Source organism: Aphelocoma coerulescens, chromosome 2, assembly GCF_041296385.1.
Source record: "Aphelocoma coerulescens isolate FSJ_1873_10779 chromosome 2, UR_Acoe_1.0, whole genome shotgun sequence".
Classification (NCBI taxonomy): Eukaryota; Metazoa; Chordata; class Aves; order Passeriformes; family Corvidae; genus Aphelocoma; species Aphelocoma coerulescens.
In genome coordinates, this window is record NC_091015.1 from 28,970,419 (window position 1) to 28,991,028 (window position 20,610).

Consider the following 20,610-nt stretch of genomic DNA (forward strand, 5'->3'; position numbering starts at 1 on the left):
GCTTAAGAGAGAATGAACAAGTTGATGGAAAAGAAGTCTGAAGGTTTAAACACACAGAAACCCCACCAGGCAAATGCAGCCCAAGAGCTGAAAACAGGTGGAGGCTGTGAAAGGAGTAGATGGAAACTCTTCTATACCTGTGCTTCTTACTCTTCCTTAGGCATCTGCTTATGCCTCTCTTGCTTTCTTCCTAATGTGCTGTATAAGTACATGATTATTCTATTCTATTCTATTCTATTCTATTCTATTCTATTCTATTCTATTCTATTCTATTCTATATATTAAGCTCCATGCAAAGATATTGACATGACATTGACAATGTCTTGTCCAAAAAAAAAATATACCTTTGCATTTTTTTCTGAAAAAAATTGCAAAAACCAGAATCCTCTAAAATCCATAAAGTAAAAGCTCCAGTTGCTGGAGGAGTATGTGAGAAAGGGACAGAGAAAATAATCAGTATAGGAGAAAGTTTCACAAAGGATGTCTGGACTTCAGGGGGTTCTCTTGAAAGCTGTTTATTGCATAGGTGAAGTTACAGCATTTCAGGGAGTGGGTATCCAGAGCCAGCCCTACAGCTGCCAGCTCCAGCTGTAGGCATACCTGAAGCCGCTTTCTGTTCAATTTACAAAGCATTTTATACTTTGCAGAGTATCTTAATACATAACAACCAATAAGCACTATACACAATACCTTTACATTTGCCTATAGCCTATCATAACTACTACCATCACCATATTATAGTCATTATTATCCAATCACAAGAGTAAGTAAGTTACAATTTAAGCTTACAATGGAAAATTCTCAGACCTCTCTTCTTCCTACATCAACATTTCTTGTTTGCCTGCCATATCTCTCTTTTTGGTAAAGACATGTTTTCTATTTACTTATGTTCTTCTTGAGACTTATTTACTTGGTGAAAAACATGTCTTTGTTTGTAGTCCCATACCTTTGTCCTAATCATAAAAATCTCCTTCCAACTCATCTCTAACCTTTGCCTTCTCAGTTATTCAGTGATCAGTGTTTCAGCAAAACATCTTTTACTCTATATCAAAACTTGCTTCCATTTCTACCTCATCCTCAGTTTCTACATTCAGAGATCTTTCTGCCAAGCCTACATACCTGTGAAACTTTCTTACCAAACTTTCATCCTCTCCAGCAAATCAGACTCAAGTTTTCCTGAAAATTAATTCTGTACTCAGTTCTTCCCCAGGTATGATTCAGCCTAACGCCATGCCCCAGGGAAGCAGGAGTTTTATAATCAAACTCAGCACATGGCACAATGACTACATGATCCTTTGGTCTGATCTTGGACAGCCATTTCTATGTTCTTATAAACTACCACACTCCAGATTTTCTCCATTCATGGAAGGAAAGAGATACTCTCACAAAAACACATGAGAATATATGATGCAAGATGAAACACAACTGATGGCAAAAAGATTAGTGTAACAATAATAACACCTGCATCCTGCACAGCTGAGTTAAAAGGGTAGGTCAGTTACAGGGTGTATGATATAAAATGTGATGGAAAACCAACCCTGCCAATATGAACAGATCTACAGCTTTCCAGCACAAAGGACTGTCCTCCTCACTGGACCTCACCAGCAGACCTTGATCATCATTAAGGCCTTTCAGAATCCTAGGCAGTTGTGAATACCTTTAACTAGAAAAAATCCCCACATAGTTGTTTTGTTTTGTTTTGTTTTTTAAAAAGCAAACTAGACATTTCAAAACCTATTAATTTTAATGACTGGAAAGGGTAATGATATAAAGCCAGCAGTTAAGACTTTAAAAAGGAGATAAACCCACTATTTCCTACTAACACAAGCATAGAGCAATAATTAGGCACAACGTTAACACGTGCTCCATAAACTACCATAAGTACTGAAAACGTCTCCTTCTGATAGACTCACCAAGTTTTAAATTTGCATTTGCAGTACCATTTATTGAGACAAATGAGGATTTAGACCTCTGTTCTCTTTTATACATCAAAGAGTGAGTTCTTGGCTTTTCTCAGTGGTTCACCGTAGCCTTGAATATACAGCTATCACACACAGACAACACCTGAAACCTTTGGATAATCTGGAATTTGGATTATTAGGAAGCTAGAGAGCCCTCTTTGAAGTCCATATTTGGGTCAAACCTCCTGAGCAAAGGATTTAAAGCCTGCTGAATTGATTCCTGCCAATTACAGAAATATGACTTCCCTCTTACAAGACTGGATTTCTCAGCTGGACTTCAGCAGCTCAAGAGGGAAAAGCCCAAAAAAGATATTAACAGTGAAGAGGAGAAAGCTGAAGGCCATTACCCACAGTGATCTCCTGTTTGCATATCTTAGACACTGAAGTGCTGCTTAAATAGATCTGGGGAACAACTGACAGGCTGCAATTTGACAGTATTCAAGTATTCCTTTCTCATCCCTCTCCTTCCTTGAACTGATGAACCACAATTCAACTTGAAGAGCTTAGAAAATATTTGAAAAGGTGTTCAGTAGCTCCCTTACCCTAAAGCCTTTGTTCTGGATGAGCTGTGGTTTCTGACTCAACAATGGCAAGTACTGAAAGCTACCCCTGTGCGCGCTGTGCTCCTGGGCACACATGTCAGGGGCAGCAGGCTGCCAGACCAGCATGCTCTTTAAATCCTGTGATCCACAAGAAGTATCTGTATTTGTTTATAGGAATGTTTGGCACCAAAGATTAAACCCTGCTGCTGGAGGTTAATCATGTAATCTGACAAGCAGACTATTCACCAATAAACCAGCAAAATCCACTTTTTAATGCAGACACGACTGCTGGTTTCTAGGCTTTTCTCATCTTTAATTAAAGGCAAATGAATGAAAATAATTCTATAAATAGGAGTATGACCAGGATCAACTTGCTTTAGGTGCTTTGATTTTCAAAAATTTAAAGAAAAAAAGAGAAGTCAAGTTCCTGTGATAAGTAGAAAACAAGTAATCCAGTATTACTGTGCCTTGAGAGTTTGAAGAGAACTACATTAACATAACCAGGACTCAGAAATAAGCTCTATAAATTGATTTATCTTGGAAGTAATCAGGATGACTGGCTACCTTCTTTAGCTGATTGACTCAAATAAACACAAAATCATATGGATGCATGCAGAAATCAGAACACTGGTACTCAGATGGAATGTTAGTATTTAACTATGCTGATGCTCATACCTGGAGATGGTGATAGACAAAATTCAGCATGAAGGGTTTTTTTATATATGGATTTATTATTTTCTTGAACCACATATTATACAGAAACTCAGAATTTGCAATTATGTGTCTCAATTTCTTAGGGATTAGTGTAGGTTTTTCTACTATGATCTCTCTTCTTTGCATGTAATAATAAGAAACAGAAGCCAGTAAATGTACCTACACATAAATTAAGCAAATCTTTATTCATACATCTAGTACAAAGTTTTATGATAGCCTAGTGAAAATTCATTAGCTAGGTCATTACAAAATTATTTCATATTACTCCTATTCATTAACTTTTCCAACCACATGTACCTTATTTTGAATTTCACTTAATGTTTCTGCACTGCCCTTGTAATGCAAAAACACAGCAGAAACCCCCTCCCTGAAGGATCATTAGTAAGAAGTGTATAGTATGTATTCATATTTTGATAATTTCTTGAATACTCTCTCATGACCTGGAAGGTCACAGAGCTGGCTTTCACATCTTTAGAGTCTTAACAGAAGGGTCTGTTAAGATCTGAACAGCTTGCCTTCCCTGTTAATCAGGTTAACAGGTTTTACTCCTCAGTTATTGGATCAGCCTTTGACCTCATTGGACTTCTGCTTACACATCCATAATTCAACAAATAGTCTTAACAGTGTGACTAGGGAGCGGATCAGAGCTTTCTATAAGAAGATGTATCTCTATATGGTCTAGCAAATCAAAAGGGCAAATAGGAATGTAGCACGGTGGCTGTTGATAAATCCAGGACCCCACTGCAGAGATGCCTGTTGGCCAGTCATTTACAGCAAGTAGCTTTTGAGATATTATATTCTTGCTCTAATTATTTTCTGAGTAATAAACTTTCATTTCTTAAATGCAGGAAAACTCCAGAGGTTTTCTGAAATGAGATTCCAGTGTAAAATGTAATCAGTTCTAAATGTTGTTTTAAATCTTTGCTTAACAGAAATGATTTCTTGGATTTATAGTAGAAGAAATCTATTTTCCTGTAAAATCAAATAATTTTTTTTTTCTGTTGAAATATTTATATGGATGGATATTTTACATCAGCCTCTCAAAAATGACAGAAATGGCAGGCCTTTTTTTTCTTTTTCTTGACACATTAAAACATTATAATAATAATGTATTAATGCATTGCTTTATTAACTTCACAGAAACTTGATGGTAGGTAGTTATATCCTGAGTTTTTTCTTGAGACATAATTTTTGTGGATGCCCCATCCCTGGAAGTGTTCAAGGTAAGGTTGGAGGGGGCTTTCAGCATCCTGCTATACTGAAGGGTGACCCTGCCCACAGAAGGGGGTTTGATATTTAAGGTGATGATCTTTAAGATCCCTTCCAACCCAAACCATTTTATGATTCTATGAAATTATTAGATTTGATTATAAACCCAAGAACTATGTAGGACATGGGACAGAAGTAAGTCTCATCTGAAATTCTCAAAGCCTTTGATAAGAACTTATTGATTCAGCAATCCAGGATGTCGGAGGAGACTGGAGAAGTTTAAGTAGCTCAGATACACAATTACAAAACTATAGTCCAAAGTAAAGGATGAGTTTCCTGACTCTCCACTTCTGATGAGGCTCTTTTCTATGGGCACATCCTGAAGAGCAGCTAGTTGTGAGAAGGGTCCTGCAGAAAAGCTGTTGGTGCCAAAACTGCTGTGGAGGCCTTTCCACCTTTGTCCCCCATTGCAAGTAATTTTATTTCTAATGTCATGGTGGTGGGGGAATGGCAGTAGAAACAAGTGCAGTTACTTTCCATCAGAAATGCATGTAGGATTGCCCTTAATGTAGTACTGGTGTTGTCTTCATGTTTTTGTTCTTACTACAATGTCCATGCTACTGAAAGCTTTAAGACTGACACAAAATTTCAGGAAACCAGTGCTGTCAAATTGGAGGTTAGTTTGAATATTTGCAAAACGGCTCTTTCAAAACTTAAGGGCTCCTGTCTGCTAGCTAGTTCTCCATATATGCTCCTACTTAATATTACATTCATATTGCACATTTTTTCACACTAGCTTGGGTATCTTTTGCATCACACAGCTGGATAAAAGAAGTTAACATTCAGCCCAGCTGCAGAATGATACTTGAGAAATATTTTCCAACACATTGAGTAAATGATTGATACTGGCAGGTGTCCAAGACTCCATGCAGAAGTTGCATCAAATTAGAATTATGATTAGTATTCTGATTGAGATTTATTCCCTTTATTCTACTTTATTAATTATTGTTTCTAAGTAATTTCCTTCAGGACATAAAAATTAGCATATGTTCACAGAGGCACTTAAAGGTAACCAAAAGAAATAGTATAAAAATCAGTTGATGGCTCAGTTCATTTCAGAGGTACTTAACAATCCATGAATAGTGTTGCAAAACATCTGGTAAAGATGCCATACAGCTCAGTTGGCTCATTATTAATTAGCACCATTAGAAGGGAGCTTACTCAGAGGTACCCACTCACCTCTTCACAGTATTTCAGGTCAACCGATTTGCCATCACTGCGAACACAGTCGAGCATCCGTGTTTTGATACCACTGCCACAGACAGCCTTCTCACTGAGCTGACACGTGCTCCAGTCTGCAAAGGAGGAATTCATTAGCCTTGCAGACTTTCAGATAAAATTCATAATGATCCAGTCTCCCACCTAATTCTAAAGGCCTAAAATAATCCTTACAAGCAAATTTTACACATGCAAAGGCTCACAGAGCCCAGCTGCTACACCTTTTCGTGAAACAGTGACCTTTACTGCAAATAGTCAATGCCACGGTACCTTCCTGAAAAGTTCCTATTTGGTTTTGTCTGTATGGACTTTGAGTAAATCACAAAATGATATGAGAAATACTTTTCCTGGAGTTACAGCATGCCCATTTCACCTGCAAATTCTCTATGTAATATATTATCTGGATCAAATGGCCTGAGTCAGTTTTCAGTACCAGTTCCACAGCTGCCTCTGGGTAAGAACAGAAAGCAGAAAAATCCATACTGTAAGGTCAATGGAAGTGAACTGTAAGATGCAATACCAGGCTGTCACTAGAGCATAATAACACAAATACCTGTCACGTTGTAGTCATAGTGGTAGCAGTTCTTGTTCAAAGTGCAGGCTTCTGTCTCGGAGGCAGCAGGACAAGGCTTTCCATCATCTGGTTGTCTTAGGGATTCAGCTGACCTTTCACGGACACAACTTCCATTGCATGGCTTGAAAGTAAGGTTGGAAAAAGCTTAGACATTTTGGCACCCTGATACCTTTTTATGCAGCATTACAACAACCTTTCAAGCAATCCCTTCACAAAACACAAATTAAAAATAACAGGTTCATGCTACTGTATAAGAGAAACCCTTTCCTTGTTATTTCAGAGACAATTTAGTCTGCTCTTTCACCTTGGTACCACCCAAAGGGAAATATCTTTAACCTGGTAACACCTCTCTATTTTCCCAACTAGTGCATATTTCAGTGCTAGTGCTTTGGAACTATTCCACTCATAAAGAGGATGCTCACTTTCCAAATGCTATAATGTAGTGCACCAAAGCCTCAATACTGAGACAATTCTATTTTTTAAGTTTTTTTGACATTTCTTTTTAAAATTGCTGTCAGGAAGGAAGGGAAGAGGAGACCCAAAATTACCTTTCTATGCTCAGTCTTGATCTACAAACTTTACTTGTACCAGGATAGTGACATTTTTAGTTCAGTGACGGTATCACTAAGGAGAGGCTCAGAGCTAGGCTCAAAGACAGATTCAAAAGCCACTGCCAAAGCTATTCCACCACACGGAAGGCCCCCCACACTGGGAAGGGTGGCGATTGGGAACATTTTAGTCTGTGTTCTGGAGCAATATAGCTTAATGGAAAATACTGTCACACTTTAATTTCAGCCAATGGAAAACAGCCCTAAAGATGACACTACATATAGATACTTACATGTGTAATCAGTTCAACATCTTTGGAAAACACATAATACATACACTTCTAAAGTATCCTCCCAAAACTATAAATGTGACACTTCAGTATACTTCTTACCAAAGAACACTGAGACCATGATCCCCACTCAGACATAACACAGTCCTCTGGACATGGCAACGTGCATTTTCTAGCACCAAGTGGCATCTCTTCAGGATCACACAGATAGTCTTCTACTGTGTCAGAAGGACCATCCACAGTGTTTAGCATGCACCTGGAAAAAGAGAACTGCACATAAACTGCATTTGCCTTGGATTTTGTATGGTATGTGTTCTACAGTAATCTGAGGCAGTTTAACATTTTATCAGCACATAGAAATAAGTACTGATCTATGAATATCCAAGAAAAGCTGAAAAGCCAAAAATAATCCTTGTTTTTACAGACAACAGCCACATAAAGGCATGCACGTAATTTAGACAGCCCCTACCAGTGATTTGCTGAGAGCCCCTGGGCAGGTGATTTGCTTGACATTAGCTTACCTCTAAGCCAGAATAAAGCAAATCATCTATAGTTTAGATTTATTTTATGCATACTTCAGCTGATAACTTTAAATCCAGCACTACTGAAATTTCAAAAATTTTATATTCTTAGTATTAATCCTTAATTTAAATAGATGCCTTTTAATTACCAATGGATTAAATTAGGAATCAAGGTCTATATCTATAACCAGTAGACAGAGTTGTATTGCACTCTCTGAATCTATTCTATCAGCCAGGGTCCAGGTCTGAACTCAACACCAGGCATAACATAGAATTATGTCAAATTAAGTACAGCCAAAACTGAAAGTGAAGGTTCTTAAAAGTGAAGGAAGAGCAATATTGTTTTACCTGACTTTCCTTGTTTGCACACCTTCTCCACAATTCTCTTTTAAGTCCACATTGGTCACCTTGCAGACACTCCAGGGCTCAGTAACCCATATGTACTGGCTGCAGTCACTGTGGCAGGGAACCACCTCATACACCTGGAATACACATTTAGTGTCAGTTTTGGTGCACACAAGTAAGATAAACATGCAAAAGTGATCATACAAAAAAAGACTTAATGCTCTTTTTGGTAACAATAACAAATAAGAACTTGCTGATTTAGACACCATAGTAATAAAACAGATAAAATACTTGACAGAAAACTATTGATATAGCAAAAAGACAGAAGCTATTGAATAATGGATTCTCTGGTTTTCTCTGCCACTAAGCCCATGCTGTGCCATTTCCACTGAAAACATCAACATGACAAACATAAAGCCTGTAACTAGGGTAGCTCATGAGTATAACTTTTTAAAAAATGTTGTTAAAACTCTTCTAGCACTTTACCTCTATCCTTCACATCTCTTCTCCATGATTCCATCCCACTATTATTATATTATTATCCCAGTTATTAGTTGTGGAATTTTTGTATTTCTAAGGAGAGGTGACCTCAAGAGAAATTATACCAATATATATTGATTCACTTTATTTATTCATTGTGTACGCTTAAAATCTCTCTAATAAATTTGTGTACCAGCATTAGTATTATGTTTAGATTTGAATAAAAATTTTTAAATGGCCTGTCATATAGCAATTTCTACAGTGTTCCATGTACTGACTCAAACACACTACAAAAAAAGAGACAGACAAAATAGACACAATCAGGAAGAACATGTCAAGCTTATATCTCCATTTTAGAAACTCTTACCTGTGCCTGAAGAAAGTATTTTCATGAACCCAAAGAAAAAAAAAATAAAGAGAAAAAGTTAGAATTATGAGAGTGAAGCATAGGTATTTAAATGGCATCAATTTTGCTTTTATTATAGACAATATTCTGTTCCTCTGCAAAGCAAAAGGCATCAATTTTTTCTCTTGGATCTCCTTTGCTGTCAAAAGGTAATTTGCAAAAATTTGCCCTTGGAAGAAAACAACTTTGATAAATCACAACTGGTGGGAAGAAACTGTGTATTACCTAGTCTCTTTCCATGTTAGATAGTAGAACTGTTTTCCTTTTTTGCCTGTAATGAGCACCACACCTTCACACAGTAGGGAATCCAGTTTCCCTTAGATATGAGAAAATCCTCAGTGTTTTTGGATGACACTGGTCTTCTCTATTAATTGAAATTCTTCTAACAGCATTAAGTGGAATAAATTCAAAGGAATAAATGGAACTGGAAGTTCTCATCCTTCCAAAGTTCCTAAATCCTTCATGGAATTCTTAATTATGCAAAAATTACTTAAAGCCCATTGCCTTGAAATTATACCAGCTAATTTGACATATCATTCTACGTATCAAGTCAGCACAACTAAAACTGCTGGACAATCTAAGACTTGTCTTAAACAAGTCCTTGATTTCCTTTCAGCAACACTGCTTGCATATAAAAACAGGGCTGATGTTTTGATAGTTAACCTGCAACAAAATACCACCAATCCCAGAAAATATAATTCCTTGAATGCTAAATGTGTAGGGTCTGATATCCTATCACTATGCAGCTCATCAGCCCATGCACAAGACCACCAGCATAGCCAGCATACTTGGGCCTTCTGTGAACTACATAAACAATAAAAGACATAAAATTGGGTGGTGAAAATGCATGTTAAGGAAGGTACTGGACTCGGCTGAAAATTTGTTCTTTAGAATTTTTCTCCAGAATTTCCAAAATGAGAATAGGGAAGCCTTAATTCAGGGAAATGTCTATATGTCTGACCCTGGTTAGCATAAGAAGAAATACATAAACCCCACACACTCAACAGCTTTTGCAGTAACATAAAATTTGGATATCTTGAAAGAAAGCTAGAAGAGAACTCTATATTGCATTGCACATATTAGTGGTGTTCTCCTGATCCTACTGGCATTTTTGTAGCTATGACTGCAGGCCACAGAATTTGGGTGGTATAAGACTTGCAAACCTATCCTGCTCCTGATAAGGGGAAAAATAATGCCTGGAATCAATGAAAAGACTGATGTCCTTAATTTCTCTAACAGTCTCAGATTAGTCTCTTAATTTGAAATCATCTGATGGCCATTGACATGATTTTATATCAAACCTGACTCTGGTATTACTGCAATTATGATGTCTTTCAGCCTAATGAAGGCAGTACTGAGCAAGCTTTATCCAGTTGGAGTGTGGCTTGGGAGCCACCCTGGCATGCACGGCCCAGGAGGAAAGACACTGAGTGACACATCCAGCTTTCACTGTGCTCAGTCCTTCCTCAAATTACAGGCACACATGTCAGCCCTCAGAGACATTGAATGGCTTCTTAAGAAGGTCTTAAGCATTTTATTTCAGTGTTTCCCTAGCCTTACTTTTAGAAAGTTTTCCCAAGGCTTAACCCAAATCTGCTGGCAGCAGTGTAAGCTCTCTGCTTTTTATCCTATCCATGATGTCCATGGAAAATGGATTATTTCCTCTTTCTTTGCAGCAGCCCTTTATGTATTTACTAGCAGACTGCCAGCATTCCCCTCACATCTCCTGTTCCCTGGGCTAGACATGTTGTAGTCTTTCCCCAGGGTCATAATTCCTAGATGGCATCTTACAGCATAGTCCCTCTGTAAATCATAGTCCACGTAGTTGTGGGCACCAAAGATGCAATCTTACCTCTATGGGCCATTTGTGTGCAAATAAACATGTTACATATATATGTAATAAATATGTAACTAAACCACATATTTAATGATTGAAATGGACACTCTGAAAAGTCAGTACTTTTCCAGCTGAATGGTGGATCATATTTAGTTTAAATAATTAATTCAGAATTGGAATGACTGTGTATTTCTTTGCATGTTTCTGAAATGACAGGAAATATATTCAAAAATGAAAAATACAGACTCTGTATTCTTCAACATCCTTATATTATCTGTGGAATGTCCTTCTCATGAAAATACTATATTTCCATTTTATTTATACAATAATTATACTTTGAATCATCTACTATTATTTGGCAAGTATCATGTAACCACAAATCAAATGAGTCAAAGTACCGGCAGAGGGCAATAGTGTTGCATAAACGTGATGAACAGACCTCCAGCAAAATCACCTTTGATGCAGAAAAATACAAGCCTATTATGTACTACATGAATATTAAAGAAGGAAACAGACTTTTGTATAGACTATAATTTGCTCCTATTGAAACACGTTCCTCCTAATTTAAAGCATATTTACATGCTGACCCAAATCCAGCAACCCGCATTATAGTTTGTATTTCGTTAAAGTAGATCACAAACTTAGTTTATTAGCTGCAGTTTAACACTTATGATTTTCTAAATTAGAAATAATTACATCCCCTAAAGTAGAAAATTAGATCAACAAGCCATTTCATTTTGTGTTAGCAAAATGTCAATAGGATAATATTAAGTACATGCATTTTTATTCAAATGTAAATTGAGAGCACATTTTTAAAAAATCTTTGAATATTTACAGAAAAGACCATGTGGTTGTTTAATATGCCTCTGCAGACTAAATTAAATTCAACAGTAATATGAATATAAATCAACTTTGAAGAGCATAAGTTAATTGACAAGGAATGTTTTTCCTTTCTAAAACTCTCCAAGGAAAGAAGCTTCAGGAGTTTAACTTTGGCTAGTGCTAGACTTGGTCCCAAAGACTAAATGCTTATTAGTGGTCCAAGCATCCAAGCACTCCCAGGGTGCTCTTGGATCACATTTTATGGCTTAGTTTCACTTGAAGAGAATCCGGACTGTGTGGTCAGACTTCTCCTTATTGCAATATCAAGTACAGTTTGTGGGACAACTGGGAGACTGACTTCAGAAGTGCATTTGTGACTGGAAATGCACTGCCAGGGCAAGCATACCCAAGAAGGTCAAGGTCCAGCTTGATGAGAACCCACTAAGGGACACTGGGATGATATTGTTTGAGAGTTTTGTTTTCTGATGCAAGATAGTCAGGAAGTGACACAAAAAATCTTGCCAGTTTGAGCAACTGAAATGAGACATTTTTACCCCCTGTCACCGAATCACAGAATTAGGTTAGAAGGGACCTAAAAGATCATCTAATTCCAAGCCCCCTGCCATGGGCAGGGACCTTCCACTGGACCAGTTTGCTCAGACCCCCATCCAACCTGGCCTTGAACATTTCCAGGGATGGGGTATTCACAACTTCTATGCACAACCCATTCCAGTGCCTTACCAACCTCTGAGTGAAGAATTTCTTCCTAATATCTAATCCAAATCTACTCTCGGTTTGAAGTCATTCCCCCTTGTCCTGTCACTACACACCCCTGTGCAAAGTTTCTCTCCATCTTTCTTGGAGAATCTCTTCAGGTAAGAGATCTTCAGAAACACACTCTTCCAAATCTGCATGTTTTATTGTCTCCAATCTGCAGTTCAGAAAATAAGCAAAATTCTTGCAGATGAGGAAGTAATGAAGGTAATTCCTTTGCTGTGGAACTCTAAAACAACACATATTCCTTCTACCTCTATCTGCCTCGTATGCTATACCCTTTTTCTTCATCAACAAAAAATACAGACAAAAGGGTTATCTGAGATATGGAAAAAGGTATATCAATAATGTAAATATAAATCAAATTACCTGATTGACGTGATCTAGCTTTGGACATGGTCTTCCACCATTGTAGGGTTTTTCACGGAGCCATTTAGACCGAACCTTTACCCCACTCCCACAGGATTTACTGCAGCGAGACCAGTTGGACCACTCACTGAGCTTGCAGTCTGAGGGACATGGAATAATACAGGCTTCCTCAATATACCCTGTATGAATGGAAAAGGAAGGGAAATCTCTTCAGCATGTCAGTTTGCCATTTCTCCCTGAAGCCCTCGTCTACTTCATTTAGATTCTCCAAAGTTTGGCTTGACAGGACTGTGTGAATAGAGAGATTTCTTCATCATTAGGGCTAAATTAAATTCTGCAGAAAATTGACACATATAGCTGGAGACTGTTTTAGAACAGCAGCTGAGCATCCTCACTGCTCATCATCCCATCTGATTAGGATTCACACTCTCCAGATTTCAGCATTCAAACTTTCTGACAGCTATGGTGTAATTGACACTAACCATCTCTTGGCGGCATTGTTCTTACTCTGTATAAATGATATGTAATTTTTTAAAGGAAAAAAATGTTTAATTAAAGATACTCCACAACTGTATCAAGTAATTCAACTGTAGTTATACACCAAAAATCCAACTGAGAAGAAATGCATCTTGCCAGCCTGGAGCAAGGGAACTTAACACCTTGTGACCTTTCTAAGGCTAGAAAGAGAGAGTAGCCTGCCACGTTAATGATCTGCCGATTAACAACCATCTGCCCCCAGTAGCATACTGAATAATTACACTGAATGGAAAAGCAGATGTTTGGTTTGGATAAGTCATCGGTCCAGAGAGGTTGGAAGGGGGTATGACATGGTCTGCAGGGAGTAACATGAGGCCTCAATTCACTGAATAAGTGAAAATGTCTCTCTCAAAAGCAACATATGCCATAGCTATACAATATGTGTAATTTATTCCAATATTTAAGGGAGAAGCTATAATACATCAAATAAAAGGCTGGCCTTTATTGCATTTTTACTATAACTATATCCTGAACTCTCTTATCCCCTTTCCTCTATCAGATCTGCAAAGTACCATTAGCAAATATTCACTTTACAGATTAAAAAACTTGGTGCATTTAAAATTGTATTAAAATATTTAATTAAAATATTTAATGAAATATTGGAAGTTGGAAAATTGGCATGTACTTGGCTAAGATAATTCTCAAAAGATTGGCACAGTTTGTTAGGCTTCAAATGTTCCAATTGTTTGTCAGATATATTTACATTTTTAAATTCAAAAGCAGTCTTTTCATCAGAGCTGAACTGGTTTTAACCTATGCTTCTGAGTAAACTTGCTCTTTCTCTTCTAAAAGCAACCAATAGCAACCAATCTCAAGGTTTGTAAATAATCAAAACACTTAAGATTTTAATTCTGTATACCTATTTCTAGTTAATTTGTTGTTTTAGATAGAGTTAATTTGTTTTAATAGCTAATCTAGTTAATTTATTTTAGATATAAAGAAAAGAAAGTTTTTTAAAGACCTACAGTAGCATTCAGAGTATTTTATGGTCATATTCTGGTGATGGTTTTTACATGTATGGTTTTACTCTGTTTAGAAGTCCAGAGCACATTCTAGACTTGAGCGCCTTGAAACTACTGCTCACCAAATGTATCTTCCTTAAAATACTTATTATATATATGGAATGTTATTAGCTTGAATTACAAGCATATTTATTAAATATCTGTTGCCATTTGATCAACCAGTTCAGTGATATTATATAAAAGGGACACTGTTAGACAAAATACATTTTTGAAGATCGCATCCCTGCATATCAGAGGTGCTGACATAGATTGCCCCGCAGTAGTAGATGCAAAATTGACTACATCTCACCTTCCCTGACATCTGTGAGTCCTACAAATCTGATGCACCCTATCTCAGAGCTCTATCCTACACTGAACTTTGATTGCATAAATACCAAAGTCTGTATCTTCACCAAAAATGAACTTTCAACTGGCCCTCTCAGGTGCTATACAAAACCATGGACTCATTCAATCAGGAAGCTACTGAGGGAAAATGGAAAAAAATACCCAAAGCAAGTTAAGAAAAATAACTCCCTTCAAACAATAAATGTTTAGTGATATTTAATGTCTGATAGAACTAAGTGAAGATTTTATTGCTCTATGAAATTTCTTGTGATTCTGAAGTGCTGCTTTTACCTTCAACATAACTTCTAAATAGGTTTTTTTTCTGGAGGAACCTTTCTACTATAGCACAATTATACATTTACCATTTGTTCAATTTCTGTCTCTGGTAATTAAGGTCTGAAAAACCCAAATTCAAGCTGTTTTAAATATATTGTACATCCTTAAGTAGGTAACTTTAAATTGGTACAGGCTGCTTCAGGAAGACTTTGTTTTCAGGAATTCCATAGACCTCTGAGTTTGTCTTAACTATCAAAGTGATCTTCCTAATCTTTGCCAAGATCTTCTCCAGGATACCATGGTATTTTGGGACTTTGATAATACTTCATAGCATACCAAAAGGAGCCTGTGTGGAACACACTAAACTAAAATAATTGACAAATTAGAAACTCTTTTTTCTTTTCCCCTTCAGTTCATCCAGACAACGGCAAAAAGTTTAACAATATGTTTAGAATCTTGCAGATAGAAGTTGTATCAAATACATTACAATATATGCAATTAATTACATTGAGCTGTATTCCAAGTGATTCCATAAAATATCAAATGAAACCATATCACTAGAGCAACCTTTATACTATCTACAAAATATTTACATTGAAGTCAGCCACCAAATCTGCCTTACCATAGAATGCAAAAAGGCCAGAATAGCACCATATTACAGATATGGAGTCTCAGAGTTATAGAATGGAAAACTGCAACCTTGCTGGTATGTTAATGCATTTTGTAGAGGATGCAGTGGTCCAGATGACACTACCCACACACTGTATAATCAAAAGATACTGAACTGCAATCTTATTCTGGGTCCTTAATCCGGCAAGCTTAATGAAATAGCTTCGGCTCACCATACAGCTCTTTCCTATGCCATCTCCATGATATCTGGCCTATGATGGTCTCCTCTCCCTCTTTCCTATTTTCTCAGAAAAGCTTCAAGACTTAAACTCCACATATGAAAGTTAAATAGTTGAACAAGAAGAATGGGAAAGACATGTTTAGAAGAGAACAAGAATGGAGTCAATCAACGAAAGCATCAAAACGGGGCTCTAACAAGGTAGGAAGGTTTGGTGATCCTGGAAGCACGGAACATTTTTGGAGAGCAGAGAGAAAAACACTTACTATTTTATAAGATGCAAGACAAGCATTAAAAAACTCCTAACCACTGGTATACTGAGAACACTGTTAAGGTGTCCACAAAGGAATGTCACAGCTTCTCCAAACAGAAGGAAAAGAAAATAAGTAAGTGAAGGACAGGGAAGTGGTCACAGCACCAAGTCTGAGAGAGTTCAAGAAGTGTTTGGACAATGCTCTCAGTCACATGGTGTGACTCTTGGGGTGTCCTGTGCAGGGCCAGGAGTTCGATTTCGGTGATCCTTGTGGGTCCCTTCTAACTCAGGATATTCTATGATTTTATGAAGTTGTTTTTCATGGCAAAGAGTCAGAATTCAAAACAACAGAGGAGATGCAAAACAAAAGACAGACTAAGGAAGAATAGAGGAAAGGGTAAGAAAAGACATGGAGAGAGAAGAGGAAATAAATGGCTCAGAACATAAAGTCAAGAGAATTGTAAGGAGATACTGCATAGGGATAGAAAATAAAGAAAGAGGAGAAAAGAAATAAACATCCTGCCAAGAGTAATATCTTGGTGAAGCACAAACAGAACAAAATGCTCTCAAGAGCTTACTCTGGTATCCTCTGTCCAGACAGTGAAATGTAACGAAGAATGTTCTCACAATTCAAAATAGAAGACAAAGGGAAGAAATACAAACACTGTGCCCTCTGATTTGAATTCCATATGTAATTAGTATGCAGAATGAAAATGACCTTGCTTTATCTGACATCAAAAAGTTTTTGGCATATTCATCCCTTGGCACATTTCTTCTCAGTGGCCTCAATATTTTGCCCAACAGACTATTTAGCATTTAGCTATGCTACTGGATTCCCTTAGAACAGAGGCAGAAGCAGACTTCAAATTGCTTACAGATATCACTTTTGTCAAGAAAGAAGAGTGAATTAAAAAAATAAATTACTTGCTGCAAATTACTTGTTCCACTCCACTTACTACCTATCAAATGGTACTTTCCAGGAAAAGCTTCTCTGAACTTGTCATCACCTCAGATGCCTTTCTTTGTGTATGAAGTCAGCATATCTTTTAGGGTGATTATCTCCATAACTTCATAGCAATCCTCCCTCAAATCCAAGAAAGCAGATGTTCAGGAACTTTGAAAAGTTTATACTTTTTTTTAAATTTTTGTTTGTTTGTTTGTTTGTTTTAAATTTCAGATGTTTGTATTTGTCAACCTTGTTCACACTGCAAAAATTTTAGCAAGTGAGAAGACAGTATGGTGTAGTACAGAAAAAATATGTTAAAAAAATACTGAAATGCAGAAACCAGAAATACTACATGCAAATGGCACTGGTGATGGAGATACATAGTGGCTGACATGAAAAGGATATGAATGAGCCATGTTTTAATTTTCAGTATTGTTTTCAGTCTGATGAAATCATCCTTGAAAAGGTACCACTTGTGTTGGACAAACCTTGTGTGTGTGTTAGTATAGAACCTTATTACAGAAACAAGCCTCTAGTGTGTGGGTAAGCATCTGTATGGTGGAATATCATCCAATTATATCACACAGACTGGTTGGTTGATATAATTGCACCAAAAGTCATACCAGAGCTCTGAGGTTTAAAGAACAAGCAAGAAATCACCACGGTAAAATACAACATGTAGAGAGAAGGAAAGAATGGGAGCAGTGAAATGTCTATGAAGAAGAGCTGAGAAGGTGAGGGAGGGACAGTGAAAGAGAAGACTAACACTGTAAAGGCTGGAAATGTGTTCTCTGGACATTAGCAGTTCACTGTTTGCCTGCTGTTTATCATCCTGACTGAAGTCTTTCACTGAATGCTTCCTGCATCTCTTCCTTCTTGTAACATCTGAGGGATGTTGGAGAGATGAGACCTTGGTGTACTGCAGTACAGGGTACAGGCCCTCCATGGTCCAGAGAGGTGTTGGAAAGAGTTGCCTGTATCTAGGGGCCTATGTCTGGTCCCAGGGCAGTAGTTTCTCAATTATTTCAGCTCCTATAAGACTGTGAAATGGGCAGTTGTCTGTTATGACTGAGAACATGGCTATTCTATCATTAAAGATTATTGAACCACAATTTAACAAATGGCTTTGAGCCACTAGGAGCATGAACTGAACTCATTAGTAAAAGGGAAAAGTTTACTGTCCCATTGCTAATTGGCTATAAAATCTGGACTCCTAGAGCAAACTCATTAACAGATGTGATGGATAATTTATAAGGGAGGACTTTAATGGACTTCACGTTTTCTCTAATGACAAAGCAGGATAAGTAGGTGGATATAAGACTTTTCCCCACAAACTGCATGTGCAATGTGTAGGAACAGACTGACTACTCCAGTTGAAGGGTGCAAACATAAACATCTTACAAAATGTTTACATGAACTTTTGTCCCTAGGACTGACAAAGTTATGCTCCTGCTTTCATGATTAAATGCCATGCTATGTTTCAAAGAAAAAAACCTGCAATGTCAAAATGGTTTATGTTCTTCTCATAGATTTTTTTTTTTTCCCAGGAAATACAAAGTTCATGGATCTCATCTTCCAGGACAAAGAAATATACAAGTATTTGCATTTCATTTGTAACAGAAGATATATATTTCTAGAGACTATTCATATTTCTGCTGAGCCATGGATAGATTGAACACCATAAGATTTTTTTTCAGGATTACCCTTCACAGCCTCAAAATCTGAGAGCAATTGTTCATGCTTAACTATCTCCTGCATCAGTAATTCTTTCTCTGGTGAACTAACTACAGGTCTTTGAATTGATGGAGGACTGCTTTAAGACTGATATCCTGTTGGCAAAGCAGATGTGGTGGCATCAGCATTCAAAGGCCTAAGGTAGGCCTTCTGGAGCAGATCAATAGGTAGCATATTCCTAGAGAACACACAACATAAATGCACATATTTTAAAAAATACGAGAAAATATATAAGCTATGAAGCAGCAAAGTATCTTAATAACTATTTGAGAACCTAGGCTTAGTACCACACTAGATTAGAACTTCCTATGGGAAATATATTTACTTTTGAATAAACATTCAACAGAAAGCCTTAATTAAATTTTAGCACCAATTTTTTTTTTCTTGATAAATTTGCATTGCTTCAGGTTAGAATACTGAGAGTGAAAGAAACAGATTTTTAAAATCCTAATAGAAGTGGATAAAGCAAGCTGTAACAGATCTTGGACTGTACAGACTGTTATATCATACAAAATTTTATTTTATTGCACATATAAGCAATTAAATACAAAATTCCTCAATTCACATTGATACTCTTAGCAGCTGTTGCAAAAGTATTCACTGATACGCAGATATTTCTCTCTAATCCTCCACATAAGCCTTGTAGCCACAGAGGGCTTTGTAGAGTCAGCACAAATCAATGCATCTCATTTAATTAATGCTAAAGGGGGAAATAATCTCACACTAATAAGGCAGCAGACAAACTATCCTGACTGCTTGACTGTGCCTAAGGTCTTAACAGTAAACGGACTTGAATTAAGAAGGGTAATACGACCTATATAAAAATGCTGCATCTGTCTGCCATGCGGCTCTGCTTGCCTTCAGTAGGCACACACACACACAACCACTGCTCAGCTTATGTGGGTCATGATTCATAACTGATATATGATGGAGAAAAACTAAATACTGAAGAGTAAATAGTGTAGTTCATAAGCATGACAGCGGCTTGCTTTTAATTTTTTGTCATGAAAATTCCAAGGTACAGTTTAAAGGTAAAATGAAGAGAATCTCTCTCAATTTTTTTCATAAATGCATGGAAACAGATTGTTGGCAGACACGTCATTATCCACAGAACTCTAGTACACTAGTGATGACAGCGATAAAGCTATGAAAAATAACTGCTGCTTTTCTAATTGAAGAAAACCTTTCACACTTGACTAACAAATTAAGTATATGTTTTAATATTTCTCCAATAAAATTACCTATGTAGTATTGAAGAAAAGCAGGAAGCAGAGAAAGGGCAATTTATGTGTCTTCCATTAAGGGAAACAGGTAAACAACAGCTCAGTTACCACTCTTAGCTGATGTCAGCACATCTGCTGACAACTGGAAGCTATTAGTTCTTGCCCACACTCTGCAGAACTGGAATGGCCAAAAAATACCAGTGGCAGAATATTTCAAATGGCTGCTGAATAGTGTAAACTCTTATCAATAAATTTAACTCAAATTTGAAACAAAATATTTTGAAAATAAAAGTCAAAATGTTTGGCATATATATCACAGATGAAAAAAGAAAGAAAGGAAAAAACAAAGCACCTTGTCTCTCTGCAGATGAAACTTAGGTCTACTTTCAGCTGTTTGTTTGGGGGTTTTTTGAAGCACCTCTTAAGCTACAGAAAGCTAAAGACCCTCTGCAGAAGGACTTCTGCCCTCTGCTTCCCAGCATTCTCACCTAGCAGTAAAAACAGATTTAGTTAATTATATTTTGTCGTTACTTTTCTTTTACAGCCACTCCTGTCTTTTTGAGAAACTTGTTTGTACTTGGGGCATTCTAACTGCACCCAAAATTTCAAAAACTAACACAGGAATCCTCTGATGGCTATACTAATTTAGGGTGTTCCTTGTGTCACATCTGTCCTTATCTCCTTGGTGTCTCTGAAACAGTCTGTTAGTTAACTCTTCTCAAATATTTTGAACATGAGATTTGTCAAGCAGGAAAAACAGCCCTGAAGTATTTATTCT

At 37.0% G+C, this 20,610-nt stretch overlaps 1 protein-coding gene across 7 annotated transcripts in view; it reads right to left on the minus strand.

Moving 5' to 3' along the window:
* LOC138106386 (thrombospondin type-1 domain-containing protein 7A-like) overlaps window positions 1-20,610 on the minus strand; it is a 285,545-nt gene that overhangs the window by 19,072 nt on the left and 245,863 nt on the right. For all 7 annotated transcript variants that reach the window (XM_069006913.1, XM_069006912.1, XM_069006915.1 and 4 more), the window contains 5 exons: window positions 12,671-12,849; window positions 7,986-8,119; window positions 7,219-7,372; window positions 6,258-6,399; window positions 5,666-5,781 (listed from right to left, as the gene is read on the minus strand). In XM_069006913.1, the coding sequence (XP_068863014.1) occupies window positions 5,666-5,781; window positions 6,258-6,399; window positions 7,219-7,372; window positions 7,986-8,119; window positions 12,671-12,849 (725 nt within the window). The remainder of the gene's footprint in view (window positions 1-5,665; window positions 5,782-6,257; window positions 6,400-7,218; window positions 7,373-7,985; window positions 8,120-12,670; window positions 12,850-20,610) is intronic.